Source organism: Cygnus olor, chromosome 1, assembly GCF_009769625.2.
Source record: "Cygnus olor isolate bCygOlo1 chromosome 1, bCygOlo1.pri.v2, whole genome shotgun sequence".
NCBI lineage: Eukaryota > Metazoa > Chordata > Aves > Anseriformes > Anatidae > Cygnus > Cygnus olor.
Window position 1 is genome coordinate 156,784,011 of NC_049169.1, and position 22,534 is coordinate 156,806,544.

Below are 22,534 nucleotides of genomic sequence, written 5' to 3' on the forward strand. Positions count from 1 at the left end.
TTGAAGGAACCAGGGCCGTCCCTTTTTTAAGCTACATGTTTAGATTTCAGAGCACACTTTTGCTCCCTTTTCTGGCCCATTTTCTTCTTCATGTAAGCTATTCAAAACCGAACAGTCTTCCAGCTCAAGGTTTATCAGCACAAAACAGACAAGTTTCAGTTTACGAATCTTATCTGCTGTCTTTCTGTTTAAGAATCCTGAGACGATAGCTGTCTTCCTCACAACAGCAAGAGATTACTGACTTCTGTCAACTTTTGATCCATCATTATTCCAAGAACTTTTCTTACAAAACAGATCCACAGAAAGTTATCCCCCATCCTGTTATTTCTTCCACTGTTTCTTCACGATTAAAGGTAGCACCTGTATTTGCTCCTAATGAACACTGTTTTTCAGGCTTTGTTTCCAACTTCTCAATATTACTTTAAGTTCTGTCTTCCAACAATAATTGACTGGCAGACAATTTATTTCATTTTCTTAACAGAGAGAATAGAAACACTAAACAGAAATATAACTTTTCCACTTGTACTTGAAAATCCTGGAAATCTAAATGGCTACAGAAAAATGCTATCTTTGAAACAACACAAAACAGTTGTCCTAAACTACCAATTTTATACTGTCTTCTCTTGGACTTCGGTCTCCTTTCAATCTCCTACATTCTACCAAGAAATCAGCTTCCCAAAATTTTCAGAATAAGCAGTATGCAGGCATCCACAGTTACATGAAAATGCAAGCCACTGCACAGAAGAAAATGATGTTTTAAAATTGTACATCACTTTTCTTTTTTCTAATGCATAAGCACAGCATAAAGTATAAAAGTTTGAGATTAGCATATGTCTATACTGATCACTTTGTTACAAAGATCTAAACCAAAATCGCAGTTAGCTGGGTATTAATATATATATTATATATATTAATATTATTGTTATATATATACATATAAATGTTATATATTGTTATGTCAAAATCTTGGTATTTAACCAGCATTTGACTCTGAAAATTTAGCTGATATCCATGATGACAGGACTGCATAAGTACCAGTCTATCTAAGTCAGCTTAACTGTAACTCGGGTATTACTGCAGCTAGTAAAAATAATTAAGTGATTGTAAGTAACCATAGCTTGAGACAAGAATCTGCAAGCCTAAGAGCACACCAGAAGAAATACAATTTTAAGAAAAGACTGACGTGTTAAAAACTGTTATTACAGAATCCCAGTGAATCCCTGTGTTTATAAACCTCAGGAATGCCTGTAGCAAAGCATACATGTATGCAAATAAGTACCCAAAAGGTAAGAATGAAATACAATGAAAGTAAATCCTTCCAGAATCATAAAAGACATTTTTATTATCTGCAATACAGAAATAAAACTCAGGATTAGTGCTTAAAAGTATTAATCTAAATATTGAGATTTCTGCACTTACAACAGCCCCTTAATGCTGTGCTTTATGTGTATATAGGCATACTGGGTCCAATTCTAAGTTACAATAGTACACTGCTTATCCTGCTTTTGCATTATACAGAAAACAAAATACCACCTGAATAGATGATTTCTGAAGTTAATAAGGATTCTGTAACAACTTTGCTCCCTAGACCAACCAGTGGGTATAATCATTGCCTTGCTATATTAACATTCTCTACTTTTATTTGAAAATTCATAACAGACTGGTGAAGTTGTCACTGACTGGAAGATGGGAAACAAACCCCCGCTGCTTAAAAAGGGAAAAAATGAAGGCCCAGGGAACTACAGGCCAGTCAGACTCACCTCTGTGGCTGGAAAGATCATGGAGCAGATCCTTCTGGAAAGTACCCTTAGGCACATGGAAAATAAGGAGGTGATTGGTGACAGCCAACATGGCTTCACTAAGAGCAGATCATGCCTGGCAAATCTGGTGGCCTTCTACGACGGGGTTACAGCACTGGTGGATGGCGGAAGAGCAACTGACATCATCTACCTGGACTTGTGCAAAGCATTTGACACTGCCCTGCATGATATCCTTGTCTCTGAATTAGACAGACATGGATTTGACGGATAGACCACTTGGTGGGTAAGGAATTGTCTGGATGGTTGCATTCAAAGAGTTGTGGTCAATGGCTCAACGTCCAGGTGGAGACCAGTGACGAGCGGTGTCCCTCAGAGGTCTGTATGGGGACTAGTACTGTTTAGTATTTCTATTAATGACATAAACAGTGGTATTGAGTGTATCCTCAGCAAGTCTGCAGATGACACCAAGCTGTGTGGTGTCAGCAACACACTGGAGGGAAGGGATGCCATCCAGAGGGACCTGGACAGGCTTGAGAGGTGGGCCTGTGCAAACCTCATGAAGTTCAACAAGGCCAAGTGCAAGGAACTGCATCTGTGTCAGGACAATCTCAAACATCACTACAGGCTGGGTGATAAGTGGATTGAGAACAGCCCTGAGGAGAAGGACCTCGGGGTGCTGGCTGATGAAAAACTCAACATGAGCTGGCACTGTGTGCTTTCAGCCCAGAAAGCCAGACGTGTCCTGGGCTGCATCAAAAGCAGCATGGCCAGCAGGTTAAGGGAGGTGATTCACCTCCTCTACTCTGCTCTTGTGAGAACCCACCTGGAGTACTATTTCAGCTCTGGGGCCCCCAACATGAGAAGGGCATGGACCTGTTGGAGCAGGTGCAGAGGAGGGCCATGAAGATGATCAAAGGGCTGGAGCACCTCTCCTATGAAAAAAGGCTGAGGGAGTTGGGGCTGTTCAGACTAGAACTCTGGGGAGCTCTTAGAGTGGCCTTCCAATACCTAAAGGGGCCTACAAGAAAGCTGAGGAGCAACTCTGTCAGGGAGTGTAGTGATAGGAAAAGGGGAATGGTTTTAAACTAAAAAAGGGTAGATTCGGATTAGATATTTAGAAGAAGTTGTTTGCTCAGAGGGTGGTGAGGCACTGGAACAGGTTGCCCAGACAAGCAGTGGATGCCCCATCCCTGGAAGTGTTCAAGCCCAGGTTAGATGGGGACTTGAGCAAACTGGTCTAGTGGGAGGTGTCCCTGCCCATGGCAGGGGAGTTGGAACTAGATGGTCTTTAAGGTCCTGTTCAACTCAAGCAATTCTGTGATTCTATTCCTCAGCCCAAGAGGTAATACTATCATAGCTATGGGGAAAGTTCCACAGGGTAAGAGAATGAGGTGTGTAACTCCAGTGAACATGAGACGTTTTTAAGACCCTTATCCCTCAGAACAACAACTGAGCGACAAGTGGGTCTCAGCCTGTCCACTTTCTTGACTTTTAATATAATCAGTTTCATTTATTTAATGGAAGTTGGGATTCATAGGTACTTGGATTTTAGCTTATTTTTATCACACTTAAAATACAAAGGATTACAGAGTACAGAAAGGGAAAATGCTGGAACTTCAAAGCAGCTCTTTGCATTGCAAATTATACAGAGGGCAATCATCATTTGAAACCTTAAGTGAGATACAGCAGATCCTGCTGAAATAGTTTTCTAATTTTCAAATAATTCTTCACAGAACTTCACAAATGGAAAACAATTGAAACAGTGCCAGAGCAGATATAGTATTACAAGGATGAACAAAATTTTATTATTTCTTATGGCTTAGCATGCTACCAGAGAAAGCAGCTCAGAAGTTTTCAACACATTTTCTAGTTCATATAACTTACTTTAGCTACGGGCTACAACTTTATCATATTTAAATGTAGGAAGTGTACTGTGACCTCAAACAATCTGATATAAGTTTGATTTCACTTAATTCTGATCAAGCTTAAAGTCAACATTGATCTATTATGCAGGAAAATTATACAGGGGAAAAAAAAAGAAACTGGTTTGGGGCAAGGTGATTCAATATACTCCAGAACTTACATCACAAAAACTGTAGAGTTTTCCTACATAGTAGTAAAAGTGTCAGGAAATACTGTAGTGAAAGAATGCCATTTATTACCTCTTTCTTACAAAGGTATATTTGCCAAGCCCGCCATTTTGGTGAAAGGCTGCCACATTCATTAACAATCCAAGGTTCCATTTTGTAAAATCAATTTTACAATACTAGAGATCCCAAACACAGTAGCACATACCAAAGTCCATTTGCTTTCAGACTCTCCAATCTAATTATCTCTCAATTTCCCTTTCAACCAGACAAGCTGCTATGTCATATACTGCCACCTTCTAAACAGTTACATGCTCTGTGTGAAAAAATAACAGTGACACAAGATCTGCTATCCTTTGCCTGTAGCTCCATCCCACTCCAAATCACCAGCTTCCTAGATGACTGACTATTCAGTTCTTCTTCAAGTGGTTGGAGAGGAACTCCTCTCTGTTGTGATTTTTTTTCCCCCTACACATAACTTGGCACTGCACTGTGACTATACAAGAGTCATACATCCATGACATGGTATGGCTAGGGGGGTCAGAAGGAAGCCCTTTTCATGGGTATAAGACATAAGTTCTTTCTAGTCATCCATACCCATCATTTTGGCTGCTTATTTTTATTTCAAATGTTACTATGTGAGCACTGGTGTTAGGTAATAAAGCATTTTATTACATGGCAGCTTGCGTCACCTGTGATATGCCATCGCATATGAAAACTCTTCAGGTTTCTCTTTCACATTCACAATATTGCTCTGCATCATGTCTTACTGGACTCGGCTATAAGCATCATTTGGGGGAGAAGGTATTGCCCTCACCTCATTAAAGAAAGCCTGAAATACAGAGAATTTAAATGTTTTACTGCTTTCCCTTGTCGAAAACTGCAAACGGTGATCCAAGAGTAATTCAGAAATCATCCCTTAGCGGATTGAATGACACCCACCGAGGTTCACTAGCATTTAGATACCAGTATTTACTTATTTCAAACCAAGCTCGCACACATAATGCACTCTTATTAAAGCCTTATCATGGTGAAATTCAAATGTGTTTTCCTCATGAGAATCAAAGGCTCGTTAAGAATTACCTCAATGCTAAATTTTAACTTTCTCTCCCAAATCTTTTGAATTCTAGGATGGTTCAAATCTTGAAGAAGGTATTTTCACATGAGATAGGCAGGAAGCTTCAGCATGATAGTTTATTGACAAGACTGTGCTGAAAACTCCATTTTAGTCTCAACCACCTATCCTGTTCTGCAAAGCCTATCTGGCCTGAAACAGGTCAGACATTTTTTTCCAAAACCTTTGCTTTGCTCACAGAATAAACATTTTTTCTGCTACAGGTCACTAGTGATTTTTTTATTTTAACTGCAGTTCCCATCCTCTCATGAACCTATTGCAATGCCAAATAGTGAAGAGACTGTAAAATAAGAAAACCAGATACAAATTATATTGGTAGAAAGCATTTCATAAATTTGCACTTCGATCTTTATGGTAATAGAAAGGTTATTCCTAGTAATATTAAAGGAAGCTACAGGCTAGTGCCACTTTAGTGTTATATATCTGATTCCTGAAATCTAATTCACAAATCTGTGTCCAATATTCCTGTTTATTTTACAAGAAACAAAAGGTAAGTATCGCAATAGCACTGTCATGATTATAAGCAATAGTAAGGCTAGCCAGTAAGAAACTAACAGAGTGATGGTTGAAATCATTCTTCTGAAGTCCAGAAGTGCAGTACTGCTTATCCAACCACTCTTTAAGCAAAATAGATAAGCAAAACTGCGTAAGGTGACTGATTGCTGAGTCTTTCCCTGTCTAGGCCACATCCATGTCACTTCCAACCTTAACCAAGCAACAACCTCTCCAGCAGGTCCCAGGCTCTGACAGGGGACACACAGCATCCTCTGCCCTGCGCCAGTGGTAGCTGACCCTGCAGGTGTGAACACTTCCAGGCAGGGAGCCAGACAACCATTTCTGCCTCCTCCCTTCTGTGTTGGACATCTCCACCCAGCTCTCCCTGGAACAATGCCAAAATATTTTGAGAGGAACGGTTTGTGCCAAGATATCCTCTCAAAAGACAGTATGAGCAAGTCAGGTTTAAACCTCTCAACACTACAACAGCTCAGCAGACCTAGCTATCATACATCTATGTTCCCTCCTAGATGTTCATGTTAAGGAGGCACTTCGGTGAACTGTCTTCACATGAGTACAGATACTTCAAACTAAAAATAAAAAATAATAAAAAATAAAAATCTGCCAGCCCAAGACTCATCCCAGAGGAAACTTCTGGCCAAGTGCTACACAGAGTGTCTGGAAACCATGGGTCCTACAAGCACCGCTTCCAAGCAGGACAGTCACAAGCCAGACCATGCCAGTTGACCTCTGGTAGCCCTCTGTCTTCCTTCATTTGGAGGTATCAACAAGAGTCAGTGTGAACTTTGTGTAGTACCTAAGAACTCTGCCGAAGAAGTATATATATATAGGTCTACAGCATATAAAATAAAGGTTAAAAAAGCAGTTATGTGGTTTTATGGTTTCCCCTAGAATGGAGATGGCATTGCAGTACCTGCACAGCACTCACAGTCCTTTTCTTACTTGTTATTAAGACAACAAATGCTAAAAATGCAAAGATGTGCAAGAATCCTATCCTACCTAACATAACTGTCTTGAAACACTGTTAGCATGCAGCCTAAGTTTTGTAGTCACCTTCCCCAAGGGAAGAATGATTTCTTGCTCTCCACAAAATATATCCCACTTACTAGATTAATATCTAGGCTGGCATATATTATCTTTTTTAACTTCACTCTCTCTTATCCTTCTGTTCCCTCATCGCTCTTCAAAGGTATTAACAAGAATCAAGATGTGGAGTGAAAAAGCAGACGTACATTTTAAAATGCCCTGAAATGTAAGGAAAAACCATAACAGTATTTGCTAAGAAGCAGTACACAAGTGGTACAATTTACATCATTTAACCTGACGTGTTTTAAAAAGCCTGGATGGAATTTTTGCAACATTTGAAAACTGTCAATAGAAGGCAATGCTTATCACAATATAGTACCACAGGATTTAAAGAAACAATAAAAGGTGGCATAGACATATCATATACAGGTATTTTTACTCTCATATGAAGAAACATGCACACAGAGTTAACAGATAGACACAGATGCTTTATGAGCAAACACAGTGATCCTAAAGTACTTATTGATCCTTTAGTACTTAGTATGTCTCGACTTCATTTAATGCATACAGAAAACACGCCCCTGAAGATCTCCAAAGGCAGACACAGGTGACTTATTTTAACTACTTCTCACTACTGAATATGTATGAAACTGAAAGAAAACATTACCTATTTGTTTCACTTGGAGCCAGTCCACCTCTTTCAGGCCAAGGCATCCAACCTCAACAAACAGAGGCAGGTAATAACTGTGGTGAAGTCCATGACACCTGCTCCCATCTGCACACACCCCAACAACCCGCTTCACACTTTCTGCCTAACTGCTGAGATGCCTGACCAGTTGCCAAAGTAGCAGGAAAGTTTGGTGAAGTTTTCACTTTGAGGTAATCTCACTTCCAGCTGCACAGCCCAGCCTGAAAAAAAGGTAAGGGGAATGCCTAAAGGTGTGATCTTTCTCCAGGTGGTGAATGCTGAGACAAAGGCACTGGGAAGGGCCTTCAGGAGGTCTCCAGTCTAAACTCCTGCTCAAAGCGGGTTAAAATCTGAACTCAGACCAGGTTCAGGATTTTGTCCAGACAGAAATATGTCTATGTTCCTAGAGTTCAAAACCCAAAAAACATCAGCAACATCATTTCATGGTTTCTGAATCTGAAACCATACAGCTTGAATTTCAGTTAGCAATGGGAGCAATTCTTCAATTCTTCAAAAATGGATAGTATGTACAACTTCATGTTTTCCCACAAATTCCTACTTCAAAGGCAAAGAAGGTTTTGTATCTCAGCAACTCTGGAATCTACAGAATATTCTCTCTAATTCTACTTCCTTGCATAGATGGAAATATAAGACAAAAGTACCAAATCATGTAATTTAAAATATTTGAAGTATGTAACATATACAAAATATATACTTCATAGCATATGCATTGAAAAATATTAGTTTAAAAGCAAATAATGAAAAAAAACTAGTGGGATTAGTACTGAGTAGTTAGGCTACAAATTTCGGAAAGATGGCTTGGGTTCCTGCTACAAGCACTGCTCATGTGTTTTTCACCAAAAGATGAAAAAATGTAATCCTCAAGAGGTGCTCAAACCATCCCTCTAGTAGGAGGATGAATCATCACTAGTGCTTCTTGAATCCTTCTACGCTGTAAAATGGCATTAGTGGGAGAATTTGAAAGTGCATTTGCTCCCTATTAGCCCCTAAATTGGTGATTAGGGCACCTTCCTGAACTTGCAGGGGTTACAATTAAAATCCTTATAGGCCAAAAAGAGCCACATCCTGAATAATTGCTAAGATTGTACATGAGGGAAACACCTCATCATCATTTCTCCTCAAAGTGATGCATACTCCTGCCTTTCAGAGAGAACTCAACTACAGGGGTAGGTATATGCTCTGCACACAGTCTGAAAATATGCAACAGACTGAACCTCTCAGGATATAAAAGGAACAGAAAAGTCAGTTTCTGGGTCCTGATTTCACTTAACATCACTTTAATTTCACTTAAATCCAATTCCTGTCAAGACTGAGAAATTCTGGGATTGCACAAGTATATAATCTAGGTGTGTAAAGGTGGTTTTTGTTTTTGTTTGGTTGGTTGGTTTTTTGTTTTGTTTTGTTGTCCTACGGCTGAGGGAAGGCAGCAGGTGTTAAAGTCCCACAGTAGAAAGCACAGCCCTCACTTAAGGAAAGTACTGCTGGTTCCTCAGCTCTACAGAGTCTACAGCCTCAGATCAGCAAAGCAACACAGCATGTTGCAAAAAAAGAAGGCTAATTTACACAAGCTGGAAGGAAGAATGAAAGCAGATTACAGGGAGGCAGAGCTTTCTTTGTGCACTTTACCAATGATCTCCTGACCATGACACACACTGACAGCTGTGTTATCCAGGCTAAATGGCAATGCTTCCAGAAGGCAGACAACAACTTGGTCTTACCATTAGACAGAACCTAAACTTCAAAAGAGGGAAGTCCTTAGGAGCTCAGAGTCAATTTTGCGGCCCATTTATGAGCAGTTGTTTTCAATCTGCTAATCATTTTTGATTCAAAGGTTAAAAACGAGAGCCACCAGAGGGACAACTTCCTAAGCCTGTATATCTTACCCTGTTCACCCAAGTGGCCATAAGTGCATATTAAGGCTGTAAGTACACATTAATAGACAAATGACAAGACTGTAGGGCTTTGTCCTTAATACGTGTGAATCCTATTTCACTTTCCATCACATACAACCATACATTGCCACTATTTCTCACATATTCCCAGTTCCTGATGAATTTCCGCATTAATTGATGCCTTATAAATTCAGAGTAAAATGAATAGAATGCAGGAAAATTTCTTAAAGGCAATCCCAGCAACAGCTCAGACAGCTTATAATTCATGAGATAGTTTCCTATCATGCATTGAAACAAATGAAATTCACCAGACTCAATTTCATTTCAACCAATTTCAATTCAACTGAAATTCAATTCAATTTGAAATTCAAATTTTATTTATTTTTATCTTTTTTTTTAAAGAAATTCAAGAACTTACATAACTGGAACAAAATTTGATCCCAGAAATGTACCTCAGGAAAAAAACACCCAAGTATTTCCATTAAAACAAGACAATGTGATGAGCAGAAATAGAATAACAAAATCTGTTTTGTAGCACACTAGGCAATAGTTTTGCCAAATTAATTAAATTATCATCCAAATTAAAGAAGTCTAGGAGGAAAGCCAAGGTAGTGGTTTATAAGCTTAATCAAATCATCTTTTTAAAACTGCTTCTTTCTTTTTTTTTCAAATATTATTTTTCAAAAGTCACTAGTTCCAAAAGCAATGCAGTTGCTTATCACCTACATGATTCAATGCTCCTTCTGCAGGGAAAAGAGAAACGAAAAAATAACAGATAACTTTTATTATACACCTAAACTAATCAAAGATTAAAATCAAGAAAAGTATGAACAGGTTTGAAGACAAAAAGCAGAAAGCCTTACCTTGAAATGCAGCTGCATTACGAGATATTAAAAATTTTAATGTAGCACTTGATGTTTGAAGCACTTGGTGTATATCTTGCTTTGCTGCGGTCTGATATCTTTCTTCCATCTTTTTGTTGCAGCATGTTGGATTTTTTGAAGTACAAACCTGGAGATCAACCCCTAGAGAAAGAAATAATTACAATGATTACAACGGAACAGAGGTACACAATATATGAAGGCATAGAAAACGTTTTTTGTTTTTAGCATAGGTATATATACTTAAAAGAAATACCCAGAGCTTTAAAGACATCAGATCTTGTTAAACAAAAATTAGATGGGGGTAGTAACCAAAATTCTGTGGGAAGAATACACTTATTACAGTTAATTAGTGTCATATAACAGCATTTCCTTGACACTGCGATCTTATTTCAGCTTGAATATTACTAGCTAACATTGGTCAAATACATTGGATATGTGCTGTATATCACCTAGAATACTGATCTGCTGGGCTAGCTCATGTCTGGCATTCTTGTTCTCCTGTGAAACTTGGGCTGGAAAGAGCTAACTACTGCCAAATATTACAAACACGACAGCAGAAAGCCCATTCCTGATATGAACATTCTCATATTAACTTTTATATGGAGCAGTCCTAAATTCCAATCTAATTTCTCTTACTGGTTTTCTCTAATGTCTAACATTCCCATGTAACTGTCATGCCAATTCACTACTTCACTACTGCGATGGGAAAAGTTCATAGAAATGAACATCTTTTCAAGTTGTTGGCACACTGAAATTCAAGAGGGGGAATTCAGTACTGTTCTGACAGCCGTTTCATTTTTATTTTTTTAATAACTGGAGATACTCAAGCATGAAAACACCTTATTTGCTCTCTTTGTTATCATGTGGCATTAAAATGTTTTACATTGTATCAAAAAAAAAAGTTTTCTAAAATAAAAAAACAAACATTCCATGAAAGACGAAAGATGTGAGAATTTAAATGACATTAACACAAAAAGTGTACTGTTCAATTCAAACTCTGTTCTGATACACTGTTTCACTGACAGGAATCACATTTTTATCTGCTCTGTGGGCTGAATGGTAATTCAGTGGTTGTGTGTATATACATAATTCTTTCTTCATAATAAGTAGAAAGGGAAGATCATGATGGGAATAAAAAAGCAAGACATTCTAAAATGAAAACTTAAATCTGTGTCATCCTTGACTCTATACTCACTTTCAGTTCTTACACTACCTCCCTGAAGCTAACCTTTTTATGTTAGGCAGGTGCCCTAACATTCCTTTTAAATCATACTTCTCTTTTTTTCCTCCATATTTTTTCTGAAAATTCGTTCAGAAGTAGTATGAATATAGTTATGACGAAAGAGAGGCCTTACACGTTTGTACCCTCAATACTCCATTAGTTATTTAAGTTAGCTGGTTTTAAATAACATATTCCAAAAAGCTTAAAAAAAAAAAGCTACTGATCAGAGTACTCTTGGAGAATGACAAAATGTTTAAATTCATTATATTGAATGTATGTTCCTTTATGCATGTGCTGGTTGAAGACATCTTAATGAAGAGATTCCTGGTCCTGGAACTTCACTTCAGCTACACAGTGGGAAAAATGTTATTTACAGACAGCAACGCCAAGCCTGAAACAGGAACCCACTGCATCATATTCAGGCAAGTAGAAAACATTCAGAAGATTCCTTAAAAATCACATTTAGAAAAGCATGAGACCAGAATGAAAAAGGTAAGTAATATAGACCATTCAAAAGTTGTGTTCATCTAAGACTCTAGATAAAACTTGTCTCTACAATACTCTCAGAGGTAATTTAATTCCCTTGACAAATATAGCAAATGACAGATAATATGGTCTCTGATTTGCTCAACATTTCCTTCTGGCATTGGTGGTTTCCATCATCACAATTCCCTTGTTCCTCCATCCCAAAGCAGGTATGGAAGAAAGATACATTTCAACCTACAGTGTTAAATACTACATAATTTCTCTTCATTTTTAAAGAATCTTTTTTTTTTCTTCATGCACATTTTCAGGCAAAATGAATTATTGCAGTGAAGAGTGCTGTTCAGGAATTGATAACACTGCTTCATATCTATGAAGACAACTGTTTGACTTCATATACATGACAAATGTTTGACCCCACATACACAGGAACATTTCACCGCCCATGTTAAGAATGTGTGCCTTGAAATAAATCCATTTCACAGACATGAGCAGGAGTAAATCTCATTATGTTAAGGGTAGAGCAGTAGATACTTTAAGAAATCCTGCTACCATACAGAATTCAGAAATCTGAGATTGCCTTCATGGAAGCATGCAAAAGCAAGAATGTGACCTCTGGATATGAAAATGAACTCAGGCGAGTGGTATCCCTGTAAATCTCTTTGAAGTGGTTCTTGGCGGAAGCATAACACAGCGATTGGCACACCTACGTGCCACAGTCCAGGAAGCTGAACCCAACAGAAAGATAAAACTTTATTCTAATGCAGCCACAAATCACTGAACTTCTGCAACTATTAAGAAATTATATTTCTTAAGTGTTCTAGTAATGCTACAAGATACCTTTTTCATCATACTACTAGATGTTTTTGAAAGCTGTTTACCCTTATTGTTTATTTAAACGTGATTTCCATGTTCTTCAGTAATCAAATTTTTACAGCTTACGAACTAATTTCTCCTGGCAAGCTGCCTTTGGATGTACACATCCCATCCCCAGACATTCCAATTCAGCAGACAAATTAAAATAAAACTGCAAAATTAAAGGTGGTCTATTACATTACCTATTAGATACTTTTGCATTTGCTATGCACGCCAAAGAAAATAGTTAGCATCAGAGCCAGCTTCTCCCTCTCCTTCATCTCCAATGCTTCCCCAAGCCTTGGAGAAGTCTTCTGACCCTACTGACTCCAACCTCCCAACCCATACCGAACCTCCAAACCAAGTCCCCTAAACTGACCACCTCTAACTTCCCACAGCATTCCCACATTCCCAGTCCTAGGCAGCACCCCCAAATACAGAGACTCCTCTCATCCCATTTTGCCTTGCAAAGACAAGGGCACACCAAATCGCAGCCCAAGATGCAACAAAGCAGGCATAGGAATTGCTGCTTCACAAAAGAGCAATATAATGCCAATTCACTGCTCTGGGTAAGGGCCCCTCTGCAGAGGGCAATTGCTATAGAGCAGCTGAAACACAATGAACAGAAAGAGGAGCAGCAGCAGGGGGGATGAACCAGGTCATGGTACCGCAAGCACATACTTCAGATGCTTAAGGCTGGCCACACCTAGCATTTAAAACAGGCAAAGCTGGAACCTGAACTGCATGAAAGTCTGTTTTTCTACAACCTATGCTGAAACTTTTATGACACTTGTTTAAAAGTTCTGTGTTGTTTTTTTTTGGTTTGTTTGTTTTTTTTTTGTATCAGTGCAGTGGTCATTTTGCTTAAGTAAAGTTTGGTCCTGTAAAGAGAGAGCAGGTTACTCCACAGAATGGGTCAAGAGGACAGATTAGTGATGCCTGACTCAAATCAAAAAATATAAGGATTTAAACTATGTTAATGCACTCTGTTCCAGGGGTGAGTTACACCACATGTATATAAAACACTTATCATTTCAGGTGCAATATCTCATATGCAAAACATGTCCAAGCTGACATTGTCTAAGGGATTAAAGCACTGCAAGCTTCTATTAAAACTTTTTAAATCCTCTCGCTTATGATCAGATACATTTGCTGTCATAAGGAATACTAATTAATTTAAATATTAGCTGCATTAAATGAGAATTTTAAAATAACATACTGTTAAAGCAGCAAGAGGCAAACTGGACTAATAATACCACCCACCTACATGCAAATTAAAGGAATGATAATAAGCCTGCAGCAACATTTACTCATCATACCAGAAAGGTCTATTCACAGGTACAACACGCAGTTCTCTCTCTGGCGTTTTTTTTTATTCTCTTCGAGTTTATCACAGAGAATATCACAGTACAGGGCAAGCCAAGGTATAGGCGGTAGTATGCCAGCAGCAATACATCTACAAACATCAAGAGAAAAAATGTTTATACTGATAGCAATATTCACAGTATTGCATTATAACAGCCTTTTTTTTCCCTCTCTTTTTTTTGGTTACTGAGTATTATCTACTGCTTGTAACAAAAATCAACCCACTGCTGTTAAAAAGGCAGGCAGCTACCTAGTCATGTAACTGACACTGGAAAAGAGAGGAACCATGTTATTAAGTTGTTTGGACACATTTCAATGCCATAGCAATTTCAGACTTACTATATTCTTTATTCCCCTACATGTGTTCTTTAAGTTCTTTACTGAAAAGGAAAGGGTTTATTTATATTTTCTTATTTAAAAATGGATTCTGAACTCAAATGGTTTTTGTCTGTTTTTATTATTATTATTTGTGCACAGATTTTCTCTTTCCTAACCTTCAAATAAACCAGCAGGGAGCTCAAAAGGAAAGAATTAGTCCTATAGTCAAACCTGATCTACTGGGCTTTGTCTATTGGTCTTACATTGACATAGCAGGCAGTTTTACAATTCTTTGCAGTACTTGTTCTTTCTTAGAACTACATTCCTGCTTTTTCAGGGAAGTCTCCTACCTTCATAAAGAAGCTTCCAGCCAGCATGACTTCAGAAGAGAAATGGAGGGGAGGCCACTGATAATAATACAAATCTAAAACAGAGTGCTTTTTAACCCAGATGCATGAATAAGATGTCCTCAAGAAATAGAAGTTTAAAAGTTAGACAAGAATACATCATTTTATCTAATCAGACTAACATATGGATTAGATTACGAACTCTTATGTTGCTGAAACCTCTCTGGCTATTAGAAATTGTACTACGTGATGTGTGTTAAATTCATGTCTGACCTTGCCCAAAGCCTGTCTCTGTCCAGAATCACGCTCAGCACCTACTGACACAGAAGCTGAACTGGAACAGCACAGAGCTTGGATTTCTCCCAAAGCTGCAGCAGTTTTATAGGGACAAAAACATTGTGAAATGAAAAAATTATTTCATTTCTAGTTATCCAGAAGATAACCCAATGCTCCTACACTATTCTGAAAAGAGTCTCTCCACTCTTCCTGCAGTTTGCTCCTCTAGTTTACCATTAGCTCACGACGACTTTGGCTTCCAAACCAGCACGCTCCTCTGACTTCCAGTTTCACAAAGCAGCCTGATCCATTCATCTTTTACCTCTCTTTCATAAATATTTGATATCATTATATATCTATATTAAAAGAAATGTTTTCTATTATAATTCTTAGTATTTTTCATGTTTCTTGATTTCACAGTTTTGAAGTTTAATATGCTTAACTATCCTTTTTTCTTCTTGACCTAATCGCATTTGATGTATGAGCCCAAAAAATTGTTAAGATTAAGAAACACAACAGTTGCTTGAACTAGAATTAAATCACCAAGAGGTTTTATCTAGATTAATCTATTATTAATCTAGATTAATTTTACTAAGTATTGTCTACATCAGGATTTCCCTGCAGAGAACTTGATGACAAAGAAAAGGTGTGACAGAACTAAGCAGTGTCACACTGAAGACTCACATACTCCACTATGCTTTTTGCAACTTGCTTTTCTGCAGTGAAACATCAGATATAAACATTGTCCTGAGATGAATTCAGACACAAAAGTCTGCATTCTATATGCAGCACATTTTGAAGGCCACAAACAACTAAAACAATCACACGTAGTTATAAAAGCAGAAAAATTTTGAGGGTTAGACTGTTAATTCGCAGGTGTAATGTAATTAATACATTTCAAGCCTGCCTTTCAGGGCTAGATTAGCTGGTTTAGAATAGTTGAAGCGAAAAGCATTAAGAATCAGAGGGATAATTAAAATAATAAAAATCAGACACCTCTACATTATCATCATGAACAAGAATTTAGAATTTCTAGTTAGACATTCCCCAGCAGCACCTAAACAGAGAATAATCAGTCTTTACTGACTAGTTTTGAACTTGGTCTCTGCTCTTACATATTAGTCTGAAATATCAAGTGCATCTTTTTTAGAGTGTCACAAGACTATTTTCACTGTATTTAAAGTATCACAAGCAATTATTCTGAATTTCTTTATGACATTGATTACTTATTGAAGAAGCACAGTTGGTAAGTGCCTAGAGTAAAGCTGATCCAAATGGAGCACAGAAAATTGTTTTATCCTGCTTTTACTTCTTCTTTTCTTTTTTCTTTTCATGGGTGACATCTGCAAATGTCTTCTTGTACTGTTTTTTGTTGTTGTTGTTGTGTTTTTTTGTGTGTGTGTGTATGTAAATATGGTGGGAAGCAGGGAGAAGAATCAGCTATGAGTGGTGGGGGGAAGAGTTGCAGCTAGCTAAATTGCTTCAACCATGACTGAAGAGCTAGAATACAATTTTTGGCTTGCAACCCCTAGGGAAAAGGATGGCAGCAGCTACAAGGCAAGAATAACAAAGCAACCAAAAACCCAATTAATGAAGCAACCCGTCAAAGCATGCAGAACGCTCGCTTGAAACTGGTAATTCACAAACTTGCGATGTTCCCACTGCTGCTTCGTTTTCCTGCTCTGAGCTGCGTGCAGAAGGGCAGCGCGCCGACAGAGAGAACTCCTCAGTTTTAACCTCGGCAGTGCCACAGGGGTGTTTTAAGCCTCAGCCACGGGGCTGCAGGTCAGCAGGCAGTGGGTGAAGGGAACTGCGTGGTACAGCTCCACAAAGACTTGAGGACTCTCACACATTCCGGTTTAGTTGTTACTGCAGCGAAGATCAATTCACTGATATTAAAATAGGGAAAGGGCTATAGTCGTTCACTTTCTAGCATTGACTAAAGTCTGTGACGACTAAACACACACGGAGATACAATGTTTTATTCCCTGAAACCCTTCCCTGAGAATTTAAAATTTCAAACACTGTACCCTCCTGGATGGCTCTAGGCTCTAAATTTCCTGAAGAGCAATTCTTGTCCTTTTTGACATTCATTTGAGACCACATTTATCACAGTGCTTTAACTCAATTCTGTTTCTAGACCAGATTAAAAAGGGGGGGGGGGGGGGGGGGGGGGGAAGAATGCCATGTTTACCTGATGCTCTCCTCAGGTCTAACATACAACACTTTGGTTTACTAGCAACATACTGGCATCGCATTTTACAGAACCAAACTGCAGTCACTAATAAACTTCAGAAGATTTTTTTTTCTTTTAATTAGAAGATTCCTTGAAACTACAATCTTTCTTTAGTTTTACATAGAAGAGAACAAGCAAAGCACAACTTCAGCAGCTCAATTTATGTATTTTATGATTATTTAAAGCTGATTTCATTTATTCTTCTTCACACAATCCACTTATTAATTTAAATATGCAATAAACTATTCACGTTTCCTATAGTTATTTCAAATATTCCTGATCTAAAGAAGGTCTGATAGTTCAGTATTTGACTTTCCAAGGCCAGAAGTATTCAACTAAGTTTGGAAAGCCTGCTTTCTATGACACAACATAATCTTTATAATTTATACTGCTCCAGACAATACTGCAGTGGATAAATACTAAACTTTTCAATAAACTTATTTCACAGTCTGTATACCAAAACATTCAAGAACTAAAAATCTCTCTGAAAAATCTAAAAAAGGAAAACTAGACATAGTGAACTTCTCTTACATCACTGTAGTCTTACAATTTTCTGATGGGTGACTTATTAGAAAGACATTGTAAAATATTGTGCATTACAGGAGTCTCTCCGGTAGAGCTCCTCAATCTTCAGATTCCAACACAGCTCATATATGGGCCCAAATGCCAGCAGGGGGCTTACAGCTGTTCCCAGTGAGGGAATATAGCTGTGATGGGTTTAGAGAGGCTTTTTGCCTTTTTTTTTTTTGTCGTTTGTTTTTCCTTATAAAGTGCTTAAACAGACCAAAAAAAAAAAAAAAAACAAGAAGGAAAGAAAAAAGACTCTCAGTACCATGTGTGTAAGACGACTTGCCTCTCTCCAAATCTTAGCAGATAGTAACTACACATAAATGTCCTCTCTCTGCTTGGAACCAAAAACATTACAGAGAAAATTTGACCAAGTGTTATTATTGGGTTGCCTAAAACTCAAATAACACTATGTTGCATATAGCATCATTTTGCACGAGGGCATTGTTGCACAATAAACCATAATTTTGTGATGAGAAGTGTGTAGCTGTAGTCACATTAAGCTAAAACTAGAACTTCTAAGTACTGCTCCTCATTCTCCTACTGAATGGCAAGTGTACCTTTCACAAATAAGCAACAATTTCATTTCTTAGAAGCAATGACTTCCTTTTCCGTATGAAGTTCAGAAAAGCTGACCTTGCACAAAACCTTTGTACCATTCTTCCAACATGTAAAGTATAAACCCCTGCCCTTATTTCATCTTAGTTACTAACAAACAATATACACAGCATCTGCTCACATGCAGTTCTTTGTGCATATAGTCACACATACGCATGCTTGTTTAGTATTAAAATTACATCACTACAAATTAGGTGTATTAACCAAACTGTGCTTAATATTTTAAATAAACATTAGGCACTGCTTAGCTTTCAAACTTTGACATCTACTCTCTCATAAAGCAGGAATTAATATGAAATTTTATCCAGGCTTGTTACAGACTAGCTTCAAGAAGACATTCAGATTTTTAGCAAAACTATAGCAATAATGATTTTTTTTATGGTTTCAGCTGACTCTTCAATATTCTTTTCTCCCTTTGATTTTATGTTTTTTTTTTTTTAAACAGCATATTTTTAACATGGATATCATTCCTAATCCTAAGGGAACTGTGTTTTTACTTTAAGACTGCTAATCACGTACATATACAGTACATTTTATTGACTTAATTCTGTTCCAGCTCATTAAACACAGCTGCTTTCAATGGTCAGGAAAAAATAACTGAAAACAACATGCAAAAGAACCCAACCAACTAAAAATTGTGGCGTTGCTCAAAATCTGCAGAGGGGCTTTGTAGTTGTTTCTTAGAGCGCTACGGCACAAGCAACAGCTTAAGGACAGCGTTTCAGGAGAGCACAGAAGCAACTGATTCAGGTCATCCCATTTCAGTACAAACAATATAAAAAAACACACACTTTTATGTGTTTTCACATCTAAGAGTCCTCCTGTTTTCAACAAGAACTGTTTATCGACAGCCATTTATTCTGAAATACAGTGAGAGAACAGTTTCTACTGTAATGAGCAATTGCGGCTCTTTTCAGTACCAAATTCTGAAGGCACTATAACTGCAACCTGAGTTTTTTATAGAAAACCACAGAAGAAAGAAAGTAAAATAACTTAGTCTGTTATGTATAGATAGATATTAAGATATACAGTTACAGTCTAGGAAAGGTTTCATAATTGAAAACAATCTAGATGGGTGCAGAAAAAGAGCTCGGCAAGAATAAAATGTAATAATTCTGAGGTATAATTTTACCTATTTCCAGAAGATCTGGAACTGATTTCAAACTTTCATTCATGGTCTCAGCCCTACAAATCCATATTTTCAGTAACTTGAGATAAACAAGTGCTGACAGGATGATGATGTTAAATGCCAGGAAGAGAAAATACCACGTGTGGTATTTCTGCTTGTCAGCTTATACAAATACTTTCATGAGATCAAATCCAGAGTCTGATAAAACCCAAAACAGACCTAGGATTGTCATGATAAACAGTCTTTTAAGAGACAGCACTGAAATGCCGCAAGGTCTGGAAGCTGTTGTTCAAACAAGTGGTTTGCTGCAAAATGGACTTGCAACCTGTGTCAAACACGAGTCTCTCATGCTCGCCCTTTAAGATCTATTTGCTAACTCATCTTGGCTAGAGCCACTGCTCCACACTCAGCATTCATCACCACCATTAAGACTCCTGTAAAACACTTCAGCTTGTTAAATAAAATAGGTAAGGATCAAACTCAAGCACATGACCCTGACTGCCCACACCGTTGCATTATTTACCCAACCTTCTTCTGTGGCTCTGTTCAGACAGTTCCAGTGTGTCGATCTCCTAGAGAAGGTGCATTTTGTATATGGCCTTCAGAGGACACCGCAGGCAGCAGGTCTGGCTCCTTAGCACCCTCAGAGATCACCTTCCTACTGGCAGGCACCCTAGCAAGGTATAAGCACCTCTAACATACCCTCATGCTACAGCTCAAGGCACAAAATGTGCATTCATGTCACGCTACACACAACACCTCCAAAAATACTTTCAATTTTTAAGATTGTTTAAATTGGCAGAAGGGTGAGGACACCCCAAAACACCAGAGTACCTTGGTATTACAAGAGTATTACACTGGATCTAGAGAAAACTCCAGGGCAAACACCAAGTAGTGAGGACACAGCACGTCTGAGAGGATACCAGCCTTAAGTACCACAGACACAAGCCAACCTACTCCATTCAGCACTTTGGTCCCATCCTCTATTTCGCAGTCCAGACACCACTTTTCAGGTCGTCCCAGACAGATCAAGGCTTCTCAGCACTACTGACTTCCTAGAGAAGTTGAAATATGGGAAATAGATATGGGAAAGCTGCCACACTGCTGATTCCCATTTTTCTGTTGTTTTTAATCCCAGAATATTTTTAAAAATCTTTTTTTTTTTTTCCCCAGAGTGGTCATTTTGTGGATCCAGGGGTGAAATGCTACTTGCACTCAGAAGCCAACAGCGTAACAACATAGGCAATAATCCCCACAAAATACATGGATGTGATAAAATGGACTTTAACAACTGATACAAGCAAGCAACCGTTTCCATTCCCACCTAAATCCTTTTCTGGAGATCTGCATGCGTTCAACAAACAGCACAATCAGAAGTAGGCATATGCACACACAAATCCTTGATTTGACCTCCAATAAAACCAAAACCCAAATTACCTAAATTTAGATCATAATTAAATTTAGATCAAATTAAAATTCAAAGAATAGTTTGGGGTTCCATCAGTCTGACCCAGATCTTTAAATAACAGTAAAAAATCAGTTTAAACTGAACTAGCAAGAATATTTTAACTTGAATTAGCAAAAAAAAAAATAGACACCAACTTTTTCTGAGATTATGTCACCCTTCAAGCAGTTTTTTGCCTCAGTTATTCAATTTCATATGTATAACTGCTTTCCATCAAAAAGTCTTTGCAATAAAATTTATACTAATCAGAGTCTTCACTCTTTTTATTATGCTTTTTGTTCTTATGACTGCATAAATGACCTCCAAAAAACTACTGAAAAGAACCCTAGATTGATTCCTGAAGGTAAAAAAAAAAACGCTTAGAGTTTGGAAAAATATCTCAAGTGCTTTTTGTCTACATCAGTAGGAAACGCTTGATTCTACAGTTCTAGGAAATGTAACTTTTTTCAACAAGCCATGGAACTCAGCTTTTTGGTGCAAAGAGAAGCCTGACAATTTGTTCACTGACATACCTAGTGGAACTTAGTGTGGCAAGGGAGACTGGTTTACCATTCATTCTATTCTGCTGTTCTGGGGGATTCTGAGAGAAGGAAACAAGAAGGAAACAATCTTATTTGCAACTGAGAACAAGGAGATTTGAGAAATGAGCTTTCCAGTTAACCTCTCTGAAAAATGAGCTGATGATATAAGCTAAGAATTCTAGCTTTACTAGCATATATGGGGTAAAGAAGTGGAATTCTTCAATAGACTATAATATCAGAAATAGAGCCTAGGAAATAAAAATATCTTTAAAAAATAATTTTGCAAACAGCATTTTTTTAAATAATCCAACAGTCATACATACACACACACAAAAGGAGGCCTTTTTGTATTTACTTCATGCTTTGCATATTGTTCACTTCTCCACTACAATTAAAATGGTCTTTCAGAAATTGAAAATCATCAAGTTTTACTGTACAGTCCCAACACCACTACACTTGTAGCACAGAACCAGACAGGCAGGGAAACAAAAAGTATTTTTGCAATTATCATTTAAAATCAGCATGACAGTGATAAATGTTTCATTATAGCATGCAATGGGGCTGACCACAGGTCTGTACACAAATCACTGCTACAAGATTGAACACAGTTAGACAAGTTTTTCCATTGCAGAGGGCAGCACTAGAAACCTTGTTTTTGTTAAGGATATTCATTTATCTTGATTATTAGTTACCAATTTCAACACCAATCCTGTGTTATGTGAATGATAACACAAACTCAAACATGAAGTCCCTGTATCCTTGATGATCATCTTTGCTTCATGCATATACCAGGCATTTTTGCATACAACGAGAGATAGTTTTGCTCCTTTAAATATACAGAAACTACACAGAGGAGCTGCAAAACTAATTGTACAAACTGCATGTTTTTTGAGATGATGCATATTCAAAATAAGGACATACACCAGTCCCTGAATGAAACGTAATTACAATTTGCATGATTTGTCGATATCAGGCTGTTTCATTTCTTTCAGCACTAAGAAAAGGGAAAAATAGAAACTACAAATGCTATTCTTTGAATTCACAAAAAGAGAACAAGGCCAAAATCAGCCAACTTTCTCCCTATAATTTTACTGACTGTAGAGTTTACCTTCCACTGCATGCC

The 22,534-nt window shown here is 37.8% G+C and overlaps 1 protein-coding gene across 3 annotated transcripts in view; it reads right to left on the bottom strand.

Moving 5' to 3' along the window:
* GPC5 (glypican 5) overlaps positions 1 to 22,534 on the bottom strand; it is a 767,073-nt gene that overhangs the window by 741,725 nt on the left and 2,814 nt on the right. For 2 of the 3 annotated variants that reach the window (XM_040538873.1, XM_040538881.1), the window contains exon 2: positions 9,989 to 10,150. In XM_040538873.1, the coding sequence (XP_040394807.1) occupies positions 9,989 to 10,150 (162 nt within the window). Of the gene's footprint in view, positions 1 to 9,988; positions 10,151 to 17,711; positions 17,839 to 22,534 lie in introns of those variants that run through there. The other variant, XM_040538889.1, reaches the window with a different exon arrangement.